Below are 25565 nucleotides of genomic sequence, written 5' to 3'. Positions count from 1 at the left end.
ATTTCATTAAGACTTTTAATGTTATTGATAAAAGTTGCATCACAAAATAACTTACTTTATATTACCATTAGAAATGTGATTAACAGTATTTTTATTATTATATTATTATTAATCTTATTCTAAATGTGAAATATTTATGCAAAAAAATTATGAAAAATGAATTATTTTATCTGAGAGGAGTTTTTAAATAGCTTAAAATGAGAATACACGGCCCCCCCAAAAAAAGAGTATGGGGCCCCCCATACTCTTTTTTACTCCCCTCAACCCCCCATCTCTTTTTAGAGGCAGAGAATAGGGAAACGGATAAGGGAGGTGGAGACAAGGAGCAAGGGATTTGAACAGCGTGCTGTCTCATATTCTTGCCAAGCAGGCAAACGTGTCGGGCCAGTTTCTTGCCACGGGCAGGCAAGCGTGCTGGGACACATTATATGTTGATTGGGAATAGGAGAAGGGAGATGAACGCAAGGAGCAAGCGATATACACAGGGAGAAAAGGGAAAGGTGCCATTAATATTAGTAATGGTTGCCAACTAAAATGAAAATAATATTTTTTTATAATCCTTCTAGCTTTCTTTTACTATTATATCTTACGAGTAATATTTTAATACCACATCCTTTTACATTATTAGAAAAATGTAATTTCTAGTTGGCAACTAATGAATGCTTACCCCTTTTCTCCCACTTCATATCCCTTGCTCCTTAATTTCACCTCCCCTCTCCCTTTCTCAATCAACATATGATGTTGTCCCAGCATGCTTGCCTGCCTGTGGCAAGAAACTGGCCCGACACGGCCCCCATACTCTTTTTGGGGGGGGCCGTGTATTCTCATTTTAAGCTATTTAAAAACTCCTCTCAGGGATCTGGCAAAGTTCACAATAAAATGTTCTTGGGATAGATTATTTCCAAATAAATGATCTGCCAGCTGCTAAACGGCTGAACGTACATCATTGTTAACTTATAAGAGGCATGTATTGTATATTCTGCACAAGATTCATTTTTCCCCTTCTTCAAAATAATTTTTAACCCTAGTTTTTACCCCTCCCACTTATTTTTTTTTCAGTTTTCCCCTAGGAGAGTAAAGGAAAAAATATTTTCAGAAATCTATATTTTTATTGCCTCCCCATTTAGCAGGGGATCCCTTGCAGAATATACACCCCTGTATAAATAATCAGGAATGCTATGATGCACAGTGGAAGTTTGACTAAAAATATGCGCGTAAAATAAACCTTTTTTTGCGTATTTATATGCGCCGCAAGTTATTTTTTCATTATTAAGTAATGAATATACTAGATTATTTGTGGGGCCTCTTTTGTTTCAAATTTTTGTGTAAACATAATGTATATATTTAGCCCTTTGGCCGCTAGCAGCCTTTAAAGTTTACAGATTTTTAAATAAAATCGATAACAGGATCAGTTTACTGTGAACTGCACCAGAATTTTCATATTGTTTTTCATAAACTTGTCCTTGTTAATGCCTACTTAATTTTAAAGAAAATATTTAAAATAAACTTGCAAATTAATCAAATAAAGTATTTTAGATGATAATAAATATTTTAATTTTGACAGATGGAAATTCTTTTAAACAAGGATGACATCATCCATAAAAGCGCAGCTCTTAAATCAGAAGAAAGGACAAACGAACAATTACTTATGTAGAATGTTAAAACTTAATAAGCAGAACATTTATTTATTGTGTAAAAACAGGACACAGTAAATTGATACTTTTATTTTAGGAGTTGAATATAATGATGCCCCACTCGATCAGTCTTTCTAAACGAAATTATACACTTCCAAGCTAGACCCGTCTACCTTAGCCATCAGAGCCCTTTTTTTACCCATAGTTACAGAACCTTGACAGACTCCCATTACCGATATTATTCTATTAGTCAGAGGTTCTTAACCTTGGAGATATGCCTCGTTTTTTAATATTGGACTTTGTTGTCTTAAGAATCATTATTTCAAAAATCAGATTAATAGAATAATGTTATAGAAATCTTCATGCAAAGTTTCAAATCGAGAGGAAAATTCTAACAAGTCAAAATTTACTAAACGAGCTAACCGTTACGGACGGACGATCCGACCCAAACTTTAGAAAATCTTTGCTGTTAAAAACTATAATTGTATTCACTTAAATGCTCGCATCACTAACAAGGATGACAACATCCTTAAGTAGCGAATAACAAAATATATTGTGAAATAGACAAACAGATAAAGTGAGTTATAGAACAGGTTACAGTTATAACAAAGAAAAGAGAGAGAACATGCAAAAACTTAAAATCACGAAACCTTAAATGTTATGTCTTTGAAAGTTGTAAAAAGAAAAGCTGCTTAAAAGCAGTTAGACTACCATAGATTTTACCTAACTATAGTGCATAATGAAGGTAATATTGGCAAGAAGTTTCAGCCGTGTATCTTTTGTAGGAGTCGAGAAAATCTGTTGTAAAAAGTAAAAGCGGCTTAAAAGCAGCCAGACCGCTACGGGTGTTTTATACTTAATTTTGCTCCATATTGATGGGAATTGTGACAAGAAGTTTCAGCCTTCTTTCTTTTACAGGAACCGAGAAAAAGTAAAAGCGGCTAAAAAGCAGTCCGACAACTACGGATATCTTATATAATACATCATTATGCTTTAAAATGATGGGAGTGTTGACAAGAAGTTACAGCCTTTTATAGGAGCCGAAAAAATTACGTTTCCCCCACCTTGTCTCGTACGGACAGACATTTGGAATTATAGAGTAGCTTCGCCACTAAAAACTAATAAAATATTTGATTATTATTTAATAAGGAATTTTTTTTCTGAATATCTTTACAAAACTACAGTTGAAAGCAAGAAGTAAGTCACTACGACTTTACCCCCTCTTATCAAGGGTCCCTAGAGGCCTCTAGGTGTGTAGCCACTAGTGAATATACATATAAAACAACATTTGTAATTTTTAAATTAAGGCAATATTTTGAACTTTGTTTATTGTACTATAAAAGCATATAAAAATACAGATTTTCAGTAAAAAAAAACAAATTATTTATTATAGGTAGTTGGCTTAAAACTTAACTTAATTTTACCAAATCCAATTCATTTCCGCTGGATTAGAACCAGTTCAGAGCAAACTGAAAAATCTTGTATCGTATCATATTATGTACAATTTTCCACGAAAAATAAAATAAAAATCTTAAATTAATTCCCTCTTTTAGCCCGTACCTCCAATACCAACAAAGTTTTAATCAATTTCATATTTTTTCCTTTTACTATCCGCGGAAAACTGTCGATAATACGATGCTAGTTAATAGTTATTTCTCGCATTTTATTATAAACAGCTTTCCGCGGGTATAAAATGTACAATTTTAAGATTTAAACCAGTGTTTTCACCCGTGCCTTCAGCATCTCGGGGCTAAAAATACCAGTTTTGCTCCACGCACCGGATATTAACCACGATCAAAATTTCAGTACGTTGACAAAACTTAACCCTTAAACTTATAGGATTTTAAGAAACAGCGTAAAGTGCCTCCAAAAAAATGACGTCATACAATACAAAGTATCAATTGACCAATTTGAATTGTAATTGACCAATGGTAAAATTTATACTGGCCTCTCATTTAAAAAAAAAAAACAATTTACTTTAAATTATAAATAGATATACGATCTTAATAAATAGATAAATAAATTAATAAATATTTTAATACAATAATTACATTATAATAACTTTGGTTTGCTGGCGACTAGAAAATTTTACAAATAAATATGATTAGAAACTTTCTGAATAAATAATTTGACTAAAAATACATTAAAGAACAAGCAAAGAAATTGTTCAATTAAAAATATTTACAAAAGTAGCGAAGCCTTTTTATTTTATCTTAAAAATTATTGAAAATTTTAAACTTTAAAAAAAATTCCCGCCATTTTACCCTTAACCCCCCCCCCCCGTAACAAAAAAAACATTTTTAAAACGATTTTAAAAGTGAATTTTAGTACTAACCGACACATAAAATCTGTGTAAAACCTTTGCTTAGATAAATAATTAATAGAACACAAAAAAGGGTTTTATGATTCAGATCTGAAATACTGTTACTATATACAGACTAGAGATACATTATTGAAAGAAATAGGAACATATTTTTAAATACTTTATAAAAGGATTTTGTAATTTTAGCAAACAAGGGCGTACATAGTGCAGAAATATTATTGGCGTTTTATCTCAAATTACCTTGTTGAGCCTTGACTCCCCCTCCCCCACTTTTTATCATATTTTTTGCTACTTCATAGCCAAACTAACCCCCTTCCTTGTTCTTAATTTAAAAGAAAGGGGGGGGGGTCAGTGCTTGATATGCACTCTGAGGTAAAGTACCGAATATAAAACGAATGGTAGGTTAGTTAGGAAAGAGAAAGGGGGAGGTAGGTTGCGTTAAAAATCCGTAAAAGTGTGAGTAAGCTTCCAGTCAAAAGCGATTTTTAAGTCTAACTATTCTTAATATTGACAAAACTCCTAGTATGATTAAAAGCATATTTAATAACATTTAGACTTAATAATCGCTTTTGATTGGAAGCTTACTCACACTCTTACGGATTTTTAACACAACATACCTCCCCCTTTATGGATATTCTTCGCGCTATAAAGTATTTAAAAATTGTTTACGTAGTCAAATATAGGGATAGATGAATAGGACAATAGAAGAAAATTTCTCCCATTCTTATACGAAAAATTAGGTCTTTTGCAGATTATGAGGGGGGGGGGGGCTATTCGGGTGAAGAAATCAACTGCAATTGTCTATCCGTCCCCTCCATGGTCAAATAAATTAAGCAACTAGATTTGTAAGAATGCTCCTATTGTTTTTCACCTCCTTCTCCCCTGGGTTGTAGAGGACCTCCAAGTGGTCGTGGATGGGCGAGTTGCAGCGGCGCTTGGAAACCGCCTGTGACCCCCGCCGACTGTGGCGGCAGTTGAGGACGGTGGGGAAAAGTTTTTCTACAAAAAATCCTTAAACATTTTAGCAAAAGAATTATCATTAATATTTTAAATATTGAAAGATTAAGATCTTGATAACTAATGGACTGATTAGGTTCTCTTTATAGGCAAGGTTCACATAGGCCCAGTGGAGATAAAATCAACCTTATTCGACGTTCACTCAAAGCCCAAAAATAATGTACTTAAAAGTGTATTAAACTGTATATAAGACATTTGCGAATATATTAATACCATTAATTTGCCTCTTAGATAGAAAAAAGTATGTTTTTTTAATATTTTTCTCTTGCTACAAATCAAATTTCAAATTTGAGTCACCAAAAATGCTAAACTAATTTTTGCTCTAGAAGAATCAATTTTTGGAGTTAGAAAGTGCTTAATACCTCATTTTAATCGCCTGGCATTGCTTTATAATATACAGGTAATGACTTGGTTTTTTATGGAACAGCTGACTAAAAAATCAAGGTTTTGTGATAAACCCACTTTTGTTGTTGCTCCATAAATGATATTTTTTTTCCCAATTTTTTTGGCTGTAAAGAAGCTTTATATATTCATATAACATCCACCTAAATTTGATTTTTGATATTTTATTTATAACATCACCAGAGGGAATTGAATTTTGGAAAAAAAATATCAATTTATATTTTACACTGCTATGCATTGTTCTTGTTCTTGTTTCTAAAAAAAATTTATATTATAAAAAGAAAATTATTTAACGCTTCTATAGGTATGTTTATCATTTTTCTAGGCTAAATATAACTATAATTACAACATTTTAAAGTTAGACATCTTAACATATTAACACAATTATTGAATCGGTCTGTATTATTAGGCTGGCAACCCTTAAAACAGCTGCATTTCATTATCCTATTATATATAGTAATTATTATATGTATAAACACACTTAATTTTTTAACTTTTTATTGATGGAATACATATGTTTCTCTATAAAAATAGATCATCAGTTCCAATTAAGATGTATAAAATAAGAGTTAAAAAAAATATATATATATGTCAATGCATTTTGAATCCTTTTAAAAGACTAAATAAGAAAGAAGTGTTTTTTACTGCTTATATCCTCTTAGGGTTGGGGGGGAATTAGCATCTTTATATAAAAAGGGGGAAGTGTTTGAAGAGAATCTTTAAAGAGAAAAAAATAGGTCATATTTTATCATTTGCAGTTTTACAAATTAATACATATTATATAAAGCTTTTTTGTCTGTAGCTTAAGATTTCGGTAAAGCATAAGGCTATTTTACTAATTTCCTTACTCCTTTAATTACAGAGCTCCTAGATGCTTGGAGCGCAGCTGCTAGTAAATAAACAAAGTAAAATGATTCCTGAATAATTGATTTACAATTTTAAAAAGCAAAACATTTTTACAATTAGGATGTGTATATCCACGCCATGGTTAGCTCTTTTTGTTAATTCAGGCGTGTTAGAATTAATCTTAAATGTTGGAAGATGATTTTTGTAGCAGTAAGGTACTTAGCAACTTTATAATCATTACTTTATGTAAAGGGATGTCCTGGTGGGGGGGGGGGGGTTAGGGGGTTAAGGGTTATTAATTAATTTGGGGCGACCCCATAATTTTTAATCTTCCCCTTCCCCCCCCCCAAAAAAAAAAAAAATATAAAAAGCTTTGACGTCCTTGCCTCTATTATATAAAGATTACCCCACAAAATGAACATGGGGATGCCCAAATTTAGATATTTCAATTCCCCCCCCCTTCCCCCCAAATCAAAAAGCTCCGACGTCCTTGATTAAGTAAGCTCATTTAAAACATACTGAAATCAATTTGTGTACAACAATTATCCTATTTAGTTTTTTAGTAGTGAAGATACTCTATAATTCAAAATATTTGTCTGTCCATTTTCTGTCCATTCATCTGTATGTCTGTTCATTGGTATGTCTGTCTGTCTGAGACAGAAAGGGGAAAACGATATTTTCTCGGCTTCTATAAAAGATAGAATGCTGAAATTTTCATGGATTGAATATTCTCTCTCTCTATCAATACTCCATATTTTCATCAAATTTCATTAGGATTTGCCAAAAACTGGGGTGGGCTATATCAATTCCTACATTTCAAGTTTTTATGATTTTCTCTACTCCTATTCAAGTTAGATGGTTGAAATTCAGGGATTGAATACTTTGATATTTTGCATAATTTTATCAAGTTTTATTGAGATTTACTTATTGGGGTTCTACCTCAAACATAGGAGTCCCAAATGTCGGAGTGGACAAATGCAGGAGTCCCAAACATCGGAGTGGACAAATGTAAGAATGGGACAAACGTCAGAGTGGACAAACATCAAGGTGGACAAACGTTGGAGTGGAAAACATTGGAGTGGACATTGCTTAAATAAAACCTAGGAGTTTCTACTATTTTAATAATATTACAATTTTGAAATTTTTTATACCCTTGTCTACAAAATAATGACTATGGCTGCAGCGCTCAGCCCCCTAGCCTATATCCTAACCTAACCTAACTAAGAAAAGTAACAGGACGAAGGTAGGGGGGGCTGTGTTTGTATAAAAAAAATTCAAAATTGAAAAAAAAGTTTGGGACTCCTGTGTTTGTCCACTCCGATGTTTGTCCCAAAAATCCTGTGTTTGTCCACTCCAACGTTTGTCCCACTCCTGCGTTTGTTCCACTCTGACGTTTAGGACTCAAGCATTTGTCCCTCCAATGTTTTTCCACTCCTACATTTGGCATGGAACCGATTATTGGTTGGGGTGCTAGTTTGATTCCTAGATTTGTAGGTTTTAAGGATTTTCTTTACTCCTATTAAAAAAAATTTAAAAGGCTGGTTTTATACCCCCCATAATATATTACGGGGGGTGATTACCCCCATCCCTAAATAAAATTACCCTTTTACAAGCACCTCCCCCTGGATACTCCTGCACTCCCCCTTGTAGTGACTAGGCCAACTTTATGGTCTCTGGTTTCAGGAAGCCCATTCAATTATGAGAAGTTCACATTATAAGAGCACTCTTATAGCATCCTCTCTATTAGCATTACATGTGTAATGCATTATAGACAGACAGATATTGTGAGGGATCCTACACTTTATAACACCTTGTTTTGCATGGTAAAAATTGTTCCAATAGTTCTTGATATTGATATTTTATTTAAAAATTACAATAACTTGAATATAATGATGTTTAAAAAATGCTGAAATTATAGTTATATTTAGACTAGAAAAATGATTAACATACCTATAGAAGCATTAAATAATTCGTTTTTTAATTATAAAAATATTTTTTAGAAACAAGAATGAGAACAATGCATAGCAGTGTAAAATATAAATTGATATTTTTTTCAGAATTCCAAAACTATCCAGGGTCCTATAAGAAGCATCCATAAAACACAGAACTCAATAGGTACTGTAATGGTCGAAATCTTAAGCTGAAGACAAAAAAGATTACTACTTTATATAATAGGATAATGAAATGCAGCTGTTTTAAGAGTTGTCAGCTTATTAATACAGACCGATTCAATAATTGTGTTAATATGTTATGATGTCTAACTTTAAAATGGTGTAATTATAGTTATATTTAGCCTAGAAAAATGATAAACATACCTATAGAAGCAATAAATAATTCTCTTTTTTATAATATAAATTTTTTTTAGAAACAAGAACAAGAACAATGCAAAGCAGTGTAAAATATAAATTGATTTTTTTTTTCCAAAATTCAATTCCCTCTGGTGATGTTATAAATAAAATATCAAAAGTCAAATTTAGGTGGATGTTATATGAATATATAAAGCTTCTTTACAGCCAAAAAAATTGGGGAAAAAAATATCATTTATGGAGCAACAACAAAAGTGGGTTTATCACAAAACCTTGATTTTTTAGTCAGCTGTTCAATAAAAAACCAAGTCATTACCTGTATATTATAAAGCAATGCCAGGCGATTAAAATGAGGTATTAAGCACTTTCTAACTCCAAAAATTGATTCTTCTAGAGCAAAAATTAGTTTAGCATTTTTGGTGACTCAAATTTGAAATTTGATTTGTAGCAAGAGAAAAATATTAAAAAAACATACTTTTTTCTATCTAAGAGGCAAATTAATGGTATCAATATATTCGCAAATGTCTTATATACAGTTTAATACACTTTTAAGTCCATTATTTTTGGGCTTTGAGTGAACGTCGAATAAGGTTGATTTTATCTCAGTGGTGGTTTTAGGATAATTTATTTTCAGATTTAAGTCACCTCTAACCCCTTTCTGCTCCTTTAATGCAGAGCCCCTATATGCTATAAACTATTACAGGAATCATCATGCAAATTTTGAAATCGATAGGACAATTATAACATGGTCAAATTAACGCTAATATATTAAAGTATATACATACCGATTTTAATTATAGAAAAGCTGTGCTTTTAACAAACGCGTTTTTAAAGATAGGGCTGTAGTTAAATAATTTAAGGATTGATCCCTTGTTGTGGCGTTGTTGATTGTGGGGTTGTTGACTGTGTGGATGGTTGTTGTGCCCGCTGTGCGGCGTGGTCACGGGACTTGAGAAGAGGCGGTTGTTTGTAACGGCGGCTGCAACTGTGGCGGGTGTTACCGACGTTGTGTGAAATCGCTGGGCAGGCCTGGAAACAAATAGTTTTATTCTATTTGAAACATTGATGTTTTAATAATAATTATTTAAGTGAAAAGTTCTTAGATAAAATGATACTGTGAATGCATGCTTTGAGTTCAAATTTTGCTGCATACCAGAAAAGTGTGACTTTAGAAGTAGCTGAAAGTGGCTGCTTCACTCGTGTATCTGAGACTAAACAGTGGTTACGCCCCTAGAGACCTATACGCGACGGGCACCACAGGGAAGGGGGAGGAGTAAGTTTTAAAAAGAAGAGAAAAATGAGGTTTATCTGGGGTGATTTCTTTTATGAAGTTCAAGGTTATCCCCCTCAAAACAGTTTTTAATCTCCCCTATACCTACAAGAAGCTTCACTGTAAAGGAGAACCATATCGAGAGATCTTTTAAACAGCCAGACATCATGTTACTAATTAATACCTGAATGAGTTGAAAACTGGAGGAGTTTTTTCTTTTGGTTTTGTTTCCTGGATTTCATTCAACTTGATCAGCTCTTGATCTTCTCTGCTTATTTCATAAGGATTCTAAAAATGGTTATTATGACAGGGGATATTCAAATAATAAATACAGTGTGTGTTTTTTTAAAAGAACTTTTTTGAAAGCAATTTTACCCCACTTATAGTTATCAGAATTTAATGATTTATGGCTTATTTTCTTCGTTTTTTAATGCAATTAATAGAACACCAAAAAATTATTTTAGTTTTTATTTGAAAAGTACAGTAAAATCTAAAATTCAAAACTTAGGTGTCAACATCTAAAAATGGTTTTAGCGCATTTTTCTTAGTCGACTTTGGGGGGCCAGTACTTCCTCCCTGGTTGAGATATGACCTTTAAACTTTGATATGTTCTAGTAAATGTCCCCAATAGTATGTATACTTTTTTAGCTCTATATCTCAACTTTGAAGTGTTTAGAAGTCATTCTTGCAAAAGGTTGAATATTTGAGCATAAGAAAAATGCGCTAAAACCATTTTTAGATGTTGACACCTAAGTTTTGAATTTTAGATTTACTGTACTTTTTAAATAAAAACTGAAATATTTTTTTGTTGTTCTATTAATTGCATTAAAAAAACGAAGAAAATAAGCCATTATTCATTAAATTCTGATAACTTTAAGTGGGGTAAAATTGCTTTCAAAAAGTTCTAATAGAAATATTTTTACCTGTGTTGCTGGAACATTGGACGGGGGGCTTTGTTTCGTGTTCCTAAGCAAAATAATAATCTTTGTAATAGATCAAATAAAAGGGCACTTTAATAAAGGGGCGTTCAGTCGATCCTCTAGGTGATAGGTTACAATCTCGACACCGCGTCATAACTTAAGACATCAAAAATGATTTCTACTGCTGCTATGTAAGTAAGTAATATAAATAGTTAGAGTAGGGGGAATGGTTTGGCCCAAAACAGGCGTAATTCATTAACATGCACAGTAAGGGCTTTCGGAAAAAGGTCGTGGAATCAAAGAATTGGTTGTCTGAAGGACGTTTGACCATATAACAAGTCACAACATTAAGCAAGGTTTGGTTAAGAGATACACTCAAAATAAGATCTCCATTGTATCACGTCATTAAAGGCTACTCAATGTAAAACCCGTGGCAGGGTGGAGGTACCATTTACCAAAATAGTTATGAATTTTCCCTGGGCATAGTTACTAGCCCATGGCGACAAGATGAAAATTTTTTAGTTCTATCTTTGCCACACTGTGCAGTGTGCATACCCTAACTAATATTGACATTAGAACAGTGCCCGACAAAGTAGCGGAGTGAATGATCTAAAAAGGACCTACCTTGTAAATCTCTGAGTGGTGTCTGGAACATAGTATCTCAAATCATCTCCTGAAAATAGTTTTAATTAATGTTCATGCCATTTTTTACTTATCCGCGTCTTGCTGCTTAAATTCAGCAACTAGTCATTCATTTTCCAATGATATCTCGTGCAGGTTTCCCATAAAACTGATCATTTTCTCTACTGCTATTCAATATAGACAACTGAATATTTTTGCTACAATTCCCTGCACCAATGAGCATCTAGTATTTATATAACTTATTTGGTCCGTCGGTCTGTCAGTCTCCTGCTAAACATACAAAACTAAATATGTAAGGTTTTGTGACATTTTCCAATAAAATTATTTTTATTTATAAACACATGACATTTACTCACTTTTGCATTTATGATATTTTTGTGCTTCGCTTTTTATGGATGTTGTTAACCTTGTTTTAAATCAACAAAAGCAAAAACAATATTTTTTAACAATTTTAAAGTGAAAAAGAATTGCAAGATGCAAGAAAAAACTAAACCTTGATATTCTACTGTAGGAGCGGAAAAATCTTCGTCAACTGTATTGTACACCTGAAAATTTATTTCATTTAAAATTTTTTTATTTGTCAATATTTCAAAATTTAACTTCTTGAGAAAATAAGTTTCAAAGGTATAATTTGTTTTTTTGATAAAAAAAACTCCCAAAGGCAATTAAGAAAATGAGATATTGATGAATCATATTTGTCAATGGTAAGTGGGTTAAATTAACCATTTATTTGGTCCTGCACAAAAAAAAACACCTTGTAGTACAATTCTGTTTCAAAGCTTTATTGTTACAACTATGGGCGTGCGATGTGGGGGGGTGGGAGAGTTGGGGTGTCTACACTTCCGCTTAAATAAAAAATTCGGTAGGACTACCATCCCCTTTTTTTCACCCCCACAAAACTTCATACCCCCTGGTGAATCCCTGTGCACGCCAATGGTTACAACTAATATACAATGAGACAATTTACTATGGATTAATGGTGTTATATTATAATTTTTAAAAGCGAAGCTTTTCTATTATTAGGGTCGGTCCGTCCGTCCGTCCGTCACAAACAGATAGCTTTTTTCGTTAATTTAGGCATGTTAGAATTGTGCTATCGATTTAAACTTTGCATGGTCATTCCTCTGGTAGTTAGGTACGATTTAGAAAGCGTAGCAACTCTATAATCATTACCAAAATGTCCGTACGTCCATTTTAAACAACAAATTTTGATGTAATCTAATCATCCGATTGATCTGATTTTTTGTATACTAATTCCTGGGACAACAAAATACAATATTAGAAGCGAAGCAACTCTATAATTAAGTCCTAAAATTGTCAGTATGTTCATAAACATTTTTCTGTATCAAGCCTTTTTTCAACAAATTTACTTACAATTTTGCATCGACTCTTATACATTTATATTCTGATTATTCAGTTCTGATACTACACAAGTGTTAATGTCCGTTTGTCCTACCGTTTCAGCACTTCGCTTTTATGGATGTTGTCATCCTTATTTTTTTTTTTAGAAAAATACAACTTTTTTTCAAAAAGTAACCTGTTCATTAGGATAATTATAGTTAGGTTCTCTCTTCAACTTGTTGGAGCCCGAAGGGATGGTGAATCTGGACAGGATAGGATCAGGTTTGTCCTGAGAGGAAGCTGGAGCTGGCAGGTATCCGCTGGGAGGCGCGTAGGCGGCCAGATCACCCTAGATTTAAAAAATCCAGTTGAAATTTGTATTTATATTTTATGTTATAAAGGGGCTGCCCCCCTAGCATCTAGGTGCTATGTATTTAAACGAGGAAAAAGCTTAAAACCATCCCAAGACTTGAATTTGTAAATAAAATAGCCTAAAAGCATCACGGTACGTTTGTAAAGTTTACTTTAATTAGCGAACCCATTAAGTAATAGTCACTGAGACCTTAAGCTTCAGACAAAAAAACCTTACTCATCCTGATTCATATAAAAGACAAGACACTGTGAGGGAAGCAAAAAAAAACAATGCAGGGGCCGGGGTGGAGGTTCAGTGCTTGTAAGACATTGTGAGGGAAACAAAAAACAAAAAGACGGTGGGGGGGGGGGGGGGGGTTGTGTTCAGTCAGTACTCGTAAGGCAGTGTATGGGAAGTTTAAAAAATACGGGGAGGGGGGGGGGGGGCGCACATTGCTCGCAAGACACTGTGAAGGATAGCACCGTTTTTTACCTGATTTGGAGGATTCTTGGTGCACCACTTGAGCTGGACAGGTTTCTGGACCATGTGAGGGTTCTTCAACTTCATCACACAGATCTCCTTAGGGATGTCCTTGCACACCTCCTTAGTCGTCAAATGGGGGATCTAAAAGATAAGAAAAATTACAACAGACGAAAGTAGTGAAGCACAAAAAATTATGAATGAAAAAAGTTATAAAGCAGATGTTCAGTGGTTTAAAATCAAAAATAAATTTATTTCAAAAATAGGAAACCTTTTAAATGTTTTCTTTTACGTTTTGATATTTATATTTTTTAGCTTGACAGGCAGACCGACGGACCAAGTAAATTATGTAACACATGCTTCAGTACTCTATTTATTTGATAATGCTTGTTTGTCTGAGCTCTCAATTTTTTAAGATTCGCTTCTCACAATGATTTCGAAGGTGCTTTGACTTTTGTGTCAGAACCTAAATTGGGACATAGTGCATTTCATTACCCTAGGTTAGGTAACTTCATTTCACTTTTCAATAAAATCTAAAATGCAGCGGTTTTTGAGAAAATTAGATTTGAAAATTTCAAGTTAGATTTTCATCCCCTAGGAGTTATCGCATAATCATGACAAGAAAAGCAAAGATTATTTATTTAAAATTTTGAACAACTTTGCTTTTATAGAGTTCTTCATCAAACCGCTCCTGAAGGGAGTTAATTAATGGCCATTTTTATCAGTTGCTTTGCTAAGGTCACGGAAATTCAGCCTTAATTAAATCATATAAAGAGATGTTTTATGAATGACTTTATAAAAGCAAAGTTGTTCAAAATTTTAAATAAATAATCTTTGCTTTTCTTGTCATGATTATGCGATAACTCCTAGAGGATAAAAATTTAACTTGAAATTTTCAAATCTAATTTTCTCAAAAACCGCTGCATTTTAGATTTTATTGAAAAGTGAAATGAAGTTACCTAACCTAGGGTAATGAAATGCACTATGTCTTAATTTAGGTTCTGACACTAAAGTCAAAGCACCTTCGAAATCATTGTGTTCTATGGATGTTGTCTTCCTTCTTTTAAATTGAACTCAAAGAAAAATAAAAAGTTCTGTAGACTTTCTATAGCAATAGTTCAAATTTTAATTCAATTTGAACTTTAATTATTAAATTTTCTTGTGAGTGTTATGAAATTAAAACAATAATAAGAATATTTCCAGTATGACTTCGAAAACGATTAATATCCGCTGGATTAGAACCAGTTATCGGCAATACTGAAAATCATGTCTCGAATTGTATTATAGATTTTTTTCTATGAGAAATCGTAATAGTGTTACCAGTTTTGTTATCCCAAGACTTCGGCCCCTCGGGCATAAAAAATTGGCTTTAATCAGAATCTTATCATTTTTTATTTTCTATCCACGAAAACCTGTCTATAATATGATGTGATAAATAACTATTATCTTCCACTTACCTAACCCTGATTCATTCCTCTCCCTCTACAACTCCTTTCAGGGGTGTAGATGTAATTAAATTAACCACATCAAATTTCTCATATACACCCCAGGAAGGAAGTGGATAATGGGCTGTTTATTACACTATCCTCCAATAGTAATTCTTATACTAAAGTAACAGGATGTTTGTCTGTCTGTGTGTCTGTACCGAAGGATCTCGCTAACCGCTGAACCGATCGGGTTCTCCTTAACAGGGTAGATTCTCATATGTCCTGGGAAGGTTTTTAACTATTTTGGGGGAGGGTACTACCACCCTCCCAAAAGAAATGACAAAAAATTGAAAATCTGGGAGACTTCAACGTAACATTAAGAGGTATCCGTAAAATAAAGAATTATCGTAAACTTTAACAAACAAAAACATTTAAAGTGCCACTAGAGGCCTCTAGGGGCGTAGCCGCTAGTCTTTATACTAAAGTAACAGGATGTTTGTTTGTCTGTGTGTGTGTCTGTACCGAAGGATCTTGCTAACCGCTGAACCGATCGGGTTCTCCTTAACAGGGTAGATTCTCATAGGTCCTGGGAAGGTTTATAACTATTTTGGGGGAGGGTACCACCACCCTCCCAAGAGAAATCACAATAAAATCGAAATAATTGAAATATTCCTGCCGCATAGTGTTGCTAGCGTATGAATGTCTCTACGTAGCGTAGTTGCGCTGCGTAGAAACATGAATTTATTATTTAACAGCTGATTGACCATAGACAAATTATTTCTGAAATTAGTTATTTAAACTAAAAAAAAACATTTAAATGCCACTAGAGGCCTCTAGGGGCGTAGCCGCTAGTAATGAAATAAAGTAGGGTTTAGTTTTCCTCTTATTCCCCCCCCCCCCCCGTCAGACAAAAACACCGCTGCCACTGCTTTAACTTTTAGAGTTTATACTTTTTCCTTTTTTACATGTTTTATGTTGGCAAAAACTATCTACATTGTTATTAAAGTTCAAAAAGATAAATCATCAGCAAATTAAATCAATCGTTTCCGCAAATATTGATAAAGTAAAAAAAATTAAAACTATATAAAGCTTATGGTGTATTTCCTCTTTTAGTTCAGTGGAATACACAACACAACTTTTTTTCTATTCTTTATTCCATAGACATTTTAATTATTTTTTCTAGTCACTATGGACACTTTTACGCTACGGGGATCTCTAAACTTACACTAGATCTAACTAAAAATAAGTTTTCATTTTGAAAAAGTGTATAGAGGGAGTGGGGAGTTCATTTACTTACAACTTTAGAAATGTTGAGTATTATTACATATTTGCATGTTTAGATATTTTTAAACAAAGTAATGAAAATACTCTACATATGTTGTCTGTTGGTTGTCAATAAGCAACCACATAAGCTGCATACTGAGTCTTAGACTAAGAAAATAAAGTAAGTCACTCAAAGCCAAAGCTACACGCAGCCTAAGGCAAACTATCAGCCGAGGCAACTAGATTTTAATTGAGGCAACCTGAGCTGCAGCATCTCTAGGACTTAGATAATACTCAGTCATCCTCAGCTGCAGCTGCAAAAAGCAGCTTTCGGGAATCTATAGCTGCTTGAATCAAGAATATTACTGAAACTCAACAAAAAAAGCTTCATAAAGTTAAATGTTAGTCATAGATAATTAGATTATAGTATGGACAAAGTGTCACAAAAATCAGCCATGTGACGTCATAAATATAAGGGAGACGAGAGGAGAAGTGGGAAAGAAACCCCCTAAAAAAGAGATGCATAATCACTCATCTTTATGACGTCACATGGCTAATTTGAGACACTTTGTCCAGATACAAATTAATTATATTCTTCATGCTTAATTTCAATTTAATACTTTAAAGTCGACATAGCCTATATTAACCTATTGCCTCTAAGATTTACAGGAAAGTAGACCAGGGATAAGAGAATGGAACGTAAAATTGATATACAATATAATCCCTAAAGATTATAAACAAAATTACCCCGCCCCCCCCCCAAAAAAAAAATTAAATTCATTAGTTGAAAAGTTAGAACTAAATTTGTTTGCCATCAACAAAACACAATTAAAATCCAAAGTTTGTGCGTCTACAAATTAATAACATAAAACTTCGGGTACCAAAGAAACTTACAGACCAATGTCCCCTCCCTCCCAAGAAATAAACAGACTTTTATCCAACTAACAATTTCATTTTTTCTGTGCAAATTATGCAAAAAATGCAACTGAAACAATTATCACTGTAATTTGTTTTAGTTATTTGTTTTTGGTTTTGGATAAGTGGCACAAAATCAATCTTTAGCTTATTATTGATGTTCTATATTTGTTTAGATATATCAAAAATGAATTATTATTTTAAAAAAATAAAATAGGATTTAAAGTACTACATAATGATAAACAGTTAATAAAAAATATACTCATATTTGAATTAGATGAAATTGGTGAAATTTTTATTGGCGATACTGTTTTAAAAGCTTTGAAGTTTCTTTTATTAAAATCCATTTTTGATGCTAGCATATGTTTAGTAAAGTTTAGTAGAGCCCCACTGGCATTTAAGAAGGCAGACAATAAATCTATAGTATGGATGCATAACTAGACAACTACCTGAATCCCCCTGTTGGGAACCTTTTTCGTCTGCTAGTAAATTGCTTTCTGCTTTATTGTACCTACTTGGCTGTGTTAATATTTCTGACACCATTGGTTGATTTTCAAAGACCAAATTGAAAGTCGGCACAGGTCCCTTGGGAAGGGGACATATAGTTATTTAACCCCCCTCCCATCTATTGTTTTACTCTAATGGGCAGACACAGGATTTTGCAAGAAAAATCTTCTTGAATTACAAATATTATGTGAAATGTCAGGGATAAGGGATGGGAAACGTAGCAAAATATTATTTCAGGCCTATATCATTACCTAAAAAATTAGGCCTAAAAAAACAGTTATAGGAAGGTGTAGTCGTTAGTTTTGAAAATTATCAACTATGATAATATAGCTGATTAAGTGCAAAGAAAAATAAAAGTATAGAATAGAATTAAGGTAGAAGATTCCTTGTAGCTAGCCTAAAATAAAATTTGAACTTTTTATAGAACCAATATGTCAATGACTTTTATTTCAATTACGTTATTATATCCTCAAAAAAATTCTTATTGTTTAATAAATGAATAAATCACGTATAAGTGAATAAGTACCTCTGTAAAAATCTATCAACTAACTGTTCCATGGCAAGATTAGATATAGTTAAATTTTTCCTTCAAAAACTTAAACTCTAAGCAGATTTGAAAATAAGTTGATGTGATCGAGCATCGCTTGTTTATATTTTAATTCTTATTATTTTAGAAGCCCCGTTTTTTATATTGGCTGCCTCCAATTGCCTATTGGTTGGTACAAAACAAGCCATAATCACCGAACACAATTGGTTTAGAGCAGTGGTCAATAGGAGCCTGCCTCCAATGACGTCATTTAATTAGGAAATGATAAATATTGTATTATCCCTTTCGAAGCCAGGCCGGGACCTAATTTATGGCCAGGTTTCCTATCCCTTATCCCTGTGAAATGTAGATTTTATTATAATAATTACTAGTTTAGTGATGAGTCTGCAGTGTTGCTGTGGCTGTAGCTGATAGTACTGTGTAGATATAATAATAATAATTACTAATTTAGTGATGAGTCTGCAGTGTTGCTGTGGCTGTAGCTGATAGTACTGTGTAGATATAATAATAATAATAATTACTAGTTTAGTGATGAGTCTGCAGTGTTGCTGTGGCTGTAGCTGATAGTACTGTGTAGATATAATAATAATAATTACTAGTTTAGTGATGAGTCTGCAGTGTTGCTGTGGCTGTAGCTGATAGTACTGTGTAGATATAATAATAATAATAATTACTAGTTTAGTGATGAGTCTGCAGTGTTGCTGTGGCTGTAGCTGATAGTACTGTGTAGATATAATAATAATAATTACTAGTTTAGTGATGAGTCTGCAGTGTTGCTGTGGCTGTAGCTGATAGTACTGTGTAGATATAATAATAATAATAATTACTAGTTTAGTGATGAGTCTGCAGTGTTGCTGTGGCTGTAGCTGATAGTACTGTGTAGATATAATAATAATAATTACTAGTTTAGTGATGAGTCTGCAGTGTTGCTGTGGCTGTAGCTGATAGTACTGTGTAGATATAATAATAATAATAATTACTAGTTTAGTGATGAGTCTGCAGTGTTGCTGTGGCTGTAGCTGATAGTACTGTGTAGATATAATAATAATAATTACTAGTTTAGTGATGAGTCTGCAGTGTTGCTGTGGTTGTAGCTAATAGTACTGTGTAGATATAATAATAATAATAATTACTAGTTTAGTGATGAGTCTGCAGTGTTGCTGTGGCTGTAGCTGATAGTACTGTGTAGATATAATAATAATAATTACTAGTTTAGTGATGAGTCTGCAGTGTTGCTGTGGCTGTAGCTGATAGTACTGTGTAGATATAATAATAATAATTACTAGTTTAGTGATGAGTCTGCAGTGTTGCTGTGGCTGTAGCTGATAGTACTGTGTAGATATTATAATAATAATTACTAGTTTAGTGATGAGTCTGCAGTGTTGCTGTGGCTGTAGCTGATAGTACTGTATAGATATTATAATAATAATTACTAGTTTAGTGATGAGTCTGCAGTGTTGCTGTGGCTGTAGCTGACAGTGCTGTGTAGATATAATAATAATAATTACTAGTTTAGTGATGAGTCTGCAGTGTTGCTGTGGCTGTAGCTGACAGTGCTCCTCTGGTTTCTGAACTGTTGATATCATCACTCTGTCTGTACATTCTTCATCTCCCTGTAATATAAAAGTAGTAAGATGTCTGTGTGTGGGGGGAAGAAAGCACCCAACCACCCAACAAAAACTACCCCTAGAAAAAAAACATCCCCCCAAACTTAAAATTAAAAAAAAAATTATTGTTAAAAGTTGAAGAACCACTTACCCCCTCCCTTTCATCAAGTGCTTCAAAAGGTCCTTAGAGGCGTAGCCACTAATTAAAATATACATATTGTACGAAGCTCTTTATAGTGCCTATAAAGAATGACGTCATACAATACAAATGACTAATGATAGGCCAATACAAAGACTAAACCAAACTGGCAGCCCAGTATACATTTTAATTGTCCAATGGCAGGCCAGTATGGCGTCATTTTTTATAGGCACTGTAAAAAGGTTCATATTATACCTGAACCATGTTGCAGTTATCAGGGGCGCAAATCTTCCTGGGGACTTTGTGACACCAAGTGTTTGGCTTATGGTCTCCGGAGGGCGTCGCCACATATGTTGTGTTGCATTCTGATTCAAACCAGGTTCTAAAATGAAAATTTATTAGACAAGGGGGTGGCAGTTTGTAAGCTTATTTAGTCATAGAATACATCCTATTATATTAAGAAGTAATTCTTTTTGTCTAAAGCTCAAGATTTCTACTGAACTGTATGGTTTCTCCTTTTTAGCTATGGTTTTAGGCTATATTAATTTTAGATGGTTTAAAATTGATGTACAATGTACATCCCCAATGATGATACTCAAATAACTCCTTCTGTAGATTACATTTAGTAGTTAAATCGTTGGGACACTCAACAAAAGTGTCCAAAGTCGTTAAGTCGAAGAATAAGAAAAAGTTATCATAAAACTTTGGGGACTAGTGTAATAAACAGCCCAATGTTCCCTTCCTCCCTGCCGAAGTACAGCAAAAAAATACTCATTGATCAGTACAAGCAACTTATGATTTAGATGATCACAAGAAAAGATATCTATCTGTAATAGAAGCCGAGAAAATCTTATTTTTCACGTTACGCAATCTGTATTGAGCAGCTTCGCAACTAAAACTAAAGTAAATTAACCTTGCTTTTTATATAATATTAATAATATATAATAATAGTTTGATTAATGTCTTAATCTAGAATCTATCAGGGTTTAACGGAGGATTAATTCTTGTGTAAAACATCAGGATGTATTTCTGCGTGCGTGCCTTTACCGAAGGATCTCGCTAACCGATATGGTTCTCCTGTACATTGTAGTTTCTCATAGGTTGTGTGAAGGTTTATAACTATTTTTTAGGAGTGTACCAACACCCTTACAGGAAGAGGATCTAAAACCCGCCCCCCCCCCCCCCCGATTTAAAAAAAAAATAGAAAATGGGGTTAGGGTCGTCTCCCCCTCCCTCATTACTCGAAGTGAGTTGCTATTAGTGAAAGATATAGATACAAAAAAAGACCCAAGGACGTCCAAGCTTTTATTTTTGCGCATGCATTTTAGTTTTGAGCATCCGACATAGTACTGTAGCGGTGTATTATAGAAGACAATAAAAAATATTTATAGTTATAGTCTAAAGCCAACCATCTCTAGTAATTTTTGTATAGGCCTATAACTTTTTTCCTGGTTATCATTATTGTTAATGTAATAAATACATGTAGTTATATACAAATATGATCATATCCATAAAAAGCAGCATAAATTGTATGTACATATATGACATTTTTAAAAACTTCTCAGAGGTGTTAAGTTTGTACAGAGTGGGAGGGGAAGGTTAGTTACTCTAATAACCAAAGATTTAGTTTGAAAACTTTGGGAACTTTTTATGATTTTTGATTAGTTGTTCCAAACTATTTTGTTTATTAAAAGATAGGGTATATGAGTACTATCTCAGCTCAGCAGGCATTTTCTGTGAAAGCACCGACAGGTATGGGATAACTGTTATATCTTTTAATCCGACAGAGTTATAAACAGTTTACAAATTAGCGTACAAACATATCTTGTTTATATAATAGCATCGCTTCTGCTTGAATTACAATTTGGCAATTGTTTGTTAAGATAAATTATTGTAATATTTTATGTGTCATTTTCACCTAGGTTTGGCATTTTTAATAGTTCTTCTCGTATTCATTCGAATCCGGTGGATTAGAAAGGTTCTCTTCCATACGAAAAAACTATGCTAGCATCGTATTATACCCAGTTTTCTACGAATATACAATGAACAATTATTAGATTAAAGCTATTTATTTTTAGCCCCGAGGTTTAATCTTATAATTGTACATTTTATATCCGCGGAAACCTGTTTATAATACGATGCGAGAAATAACTATTTCAGTAGGGCTTCGAAACCGATAAATATTCTTAGCCATACTATAAAAATCATTGTGACAATATTCCACGAATATTAAAATGAAAATAAAAATGTAATACCAGTTTTAAGGCCCTTCGTGGCTAACAAAACAGGTCTTGTTATAATTTTTTAATCTTAAAAAAAATACAAACTCCTAAAATATTTTTTACTTATTCTATTTATAACTAAAATTGAAAATAAAAGGGCCGACTTACCCCCCCCCCCTCCCCTACCTCGAAATTGCCCCTTTCTATAAATTACTAAAATGGATGTAGAAAATATGTGGATATTATAACAGGAGAAATATTGACGTCAATTTATCTTTCTAACATGGAACCCGTTTATTGTTCAGTTCGTTCATCCAGTAGGAGGGGAGGCAATGGGGCAAAGAAAAGTAAAATGGGGAATCGTTATTTTACCCTGCTGTGTGTTTTACTTTATCAGAGAATATGAAAATCTGGTGTAAGATCCAAGTAATAATATATCCATTATTACGGATAAAATCAAATAAAGTGTTAAATTGATTTCCATTTATTGATCCGTGACCTATGCAATTGGCAACTGTTATGGTAGCGCCGCTTCTACATATAACTAGGAGATGTCTTTACGTCCGTTTGTCCAATAGTCCCTACTAATCAAGGGAAAACTGTAGTTTATTATTGTCGTTTATAATAAACCAGTTACAATTTTCTATGATCAAATGGTATAATACTTTCTCGTATTCATTTGAATCCGGTGGATAGGAACCGGTTCTCATGAATACGAAAAAACTATGTCTAGCATCGTATTATATCCAGTTTTCTACGAATATAGAAATGTACAATCATAAGATTAAAACTAGTTTTTTTAGCCGGTGCCTTCGGCAATAAAAATCATGAAATATTAATTTGGTTGGCTCATGCCTCCGGCCCTTGGGGGGCCAACAAAACTTGAATAAAACTAACAATTTTACATTTAACTGTCCGCGGAAAGCTGTCCATAATACGATGCGATAGATATATATTCTCTATTTTTGGTGAAATATTTTTGTTTGATTGTTTTTGCTGCGCTACTTATGGAAATAATTATATTGAATATAGATTTAATAATGACACCTAATACATTATTCTATATTTATCATTATTCTATTTTTGAGTTTTTATTTTTATATAATAAATCATTTATTCAATGTACATTTTTCTATAGTTATCAAATGGCTAAAATTGTTTGAAAAAGCTGTTTATAGTGCCTGTAAAAAAATGACGTCATACTATATAAATTACCAATGATAGGCCAATTCACAGACTAAATTACAAATGGCAGACCAGTATGACATATGGCACTATAAAAAGCTTCTTCCAACCCCTCATTTTAATTCTCCCCCACCCCACGGCAAAAAATAAGCTTGGACGTCCATGTGTTTGTTAATTTACCTGCAGACAGTTTTAGTTTCAACCTGCGGGGATCCATACTGGGCCTGTTGGGGCTCTGGACTCTGGTTGCAATCCTGCGGGCAAAATAAGGGTTAGTATATGTTTCTGGGATTATACGAACATATTCAGAAGCTTCTCTGCATAGTCCGTCCAGCTGTTAGCGAGATCTTTTGCTACAGATACAAATTAGTCAGAAGGACATCCCTTTACTTTTATAAAAGGTTGCAAATTATATAAAAGTAATATTTATGTATATATATATATATATGTGTCTGACTGTATGTACCAAATAATCTTGCTATCCGATGAACCGATATGATTTTCCTTTACAATGTAGCTACTTATAGGACCTGGGAAGGTTCATAGCTAATTTGGGGGAGGATATCAACACCCTCCCAAGAGAATTAGCCTCTGAACAATTTTTTTACTTTTTCCGTTTAAAACGAAGTTTAAAGGGTGATTGGGTCGACTCCCTTCCCCTTTAAAAGATCCTAGAGGCCCTTAAAGGTGTAGCCGCTAATAAAATGTTGCCAATCTTATTGAATTATTATTACCTTTACAAGTGGTGTATGGCATTGCTTGAGTGTGTAGTTGAATGGAATCTCTTTGAAGTTGATTTTACAAGATTTCCAAAAAGTTTCTTCACATTTCTGCTCTTGACTCGGTAAAAACTCTAAAATTAAATATTTTTTAGTTATCATTATTAAAAAAAAGTAAGATTTTCTACAGAAGCATCTTTGTTAAGAAAATTTTTTTCATATATTTCAAAAATAACGGCGATAGATAGATTGTTAAATGGATAGATGGATGGAGGAATGCATGGATGGATAAAGAGATAGATAGATAGACATATAAATAGAAAGATAAATCGATTGATTGATCGATAGATAGATAGACAGCTATATATAGATAGATAAATACCTGTTATATAAGTGTCATGACATTGTGTAATATTTTGATGCCAACATAGATAGATAGATATATTAATACCTGTTATATAAGTGTCATGACATTGTGTGATATTTTGATGCCAACATAGATAGATAGATAAATACCTGTTATGTGTCATGACATTGTGTAATATTTTGATGCCAACATAGATAGATAGATAGATTGATACCTGTTATATAATTGTCATGACATTGTGTAATATTTTGATGCCAACATAGATAGATAGATAGATAAATACCTGTTATATAAGTGTCATGACATTGTGTAATATTTTGATGCCAACATTCTTTGACCTCGTCATTTTCCAATCTGTCCACATATTTCACCTAATAATAGATAGAGTTTATTTTTGGTTTTATTTAACTATTCACAGCTGACTTATCAAGTATGTTTTGTCACATGCTTCACATAATATTTATTATACGAGGGAAGATATTTTTGCACTAAGAAATGTACTCTGTAGCGGGCTATCACCCCAATCCCCCCTTTACCCTCCCCTCCTACTGGATAAACGGCCTGACCAATAAATGAGAAGGAAAATTGAAACCTAAATTGATGACAAATTTTCCCCTGTCATAATATCCACATATTTTCTACATCCCTTATGACGATACACAAAATTATTCCTTATTAAGATTAAATTTCTTTGTTGAACAGTATGGATCTTATAGTTTTGAAATCGAAAGCACTTAAAGTTTTTGAGTCAACTAATAAGATAGCGTGGTTACAAAACTTTTGGTACTAGTGTAAATTACAGTGCAATGTCCCCTCACTACTTGTCTAATAAACAGAAAATATTTTGATGTGTAGGTTGTCCAGGGAGGCAAGGGTCACTGGACTGAAAAATACACTCGTACCCCAAAGTTTTATTAATATTTCCTTGCATTTGTTGTATCAAAAGACTTTTAGTGAAGCTTTATTGGTTGGTTGAAATTTTTTCACTGGGCAATTTAAGGAAGTGGTTATTTTGTTAATCATTATGGGTGATGTAAAAAGTTTATAAGAAATTAAGAATGCAGGTAATAAACAAACAAAATATTTCGTAAATTTTAGTTTTTTTGGGGGGGTTTGTCTTAATAATTCTTGAAT

General features: G+C 33.2%; 1 protein-coding gene across 1 annotated transcript in view; it reads right to left on the bottom strand.

Annotated features, from left to right (window-relative positions):
* Nucleotides 1-4289: 4289 nt before the first annotated feature.
* The window catches only part of LOC145329421 (uncharacterized), a 48855-nt gene continuing 27579 nt past the window's right edge, over nt 4290-25565 (bottom strand). The window contains exons 4-16 of the mRNA XM_080173537.1: nt 24715-24802; nt 24080-24198; nt 23526-23599; nt 20194-20320; nt 19701-19805; nt 13546-13677; nt 12898-13050; nt 11854-11905; nt 11343-11391; nt 10722-10764; nt 9983-10086; nt 9400-9557; nt 4290-4958 (exon numbers count right to left, since the gene is read on the bottom strand). Of these exons, the coding sequence (XP_080029663.1) occupies nt 4825-4958; nt 9400-9557; nt 9983-10086; nt 10722-10764; nt 11343-11391; nt 11854-11905; nt 12898-13050; nt 13546-13677; nt 19701-19805; nt 20194-20320; nt 23526-23599; nt 24080-24198; nt 24715-24802 (1338 nt within the window). The 3' untranslated portion in view covers nt 4290-4824. The remainder of the gene's footprint in view (nt 4959-9399; nt 9558-9982; nt 10087-10721; nt 10765-11342; nt 11392-11853; nt 11906-12897; nt 13051-13545; nt 13678-19700; nt 19806-20193; nt 20321-23525; nt 23600-24079; nt 24199-24714; nt 24803-25565) is intronic.

The sequence above is a fragment of the Acartia tonsa genome, chromosome 10 (assembly GCF_053477335.1).
Source record: "Acartia tonsa isolate MP-2025a chromosome 10, ASM5347733v1, whole genome shotgun sequence".
In the NCBI taxonomy this organism is placed as follows: domain Eukaryota; kingdom Metazoa; phylum Arthropoda; class Copepoda; order Calanoida; family Acartiidae; genus Acartia; species Acartia tonsa.
The sequence above is the reverse complement of the archived record's forward strand: the minus strand, read 5'-3'. Positions and strand labels throughout refer to the sequence as shown.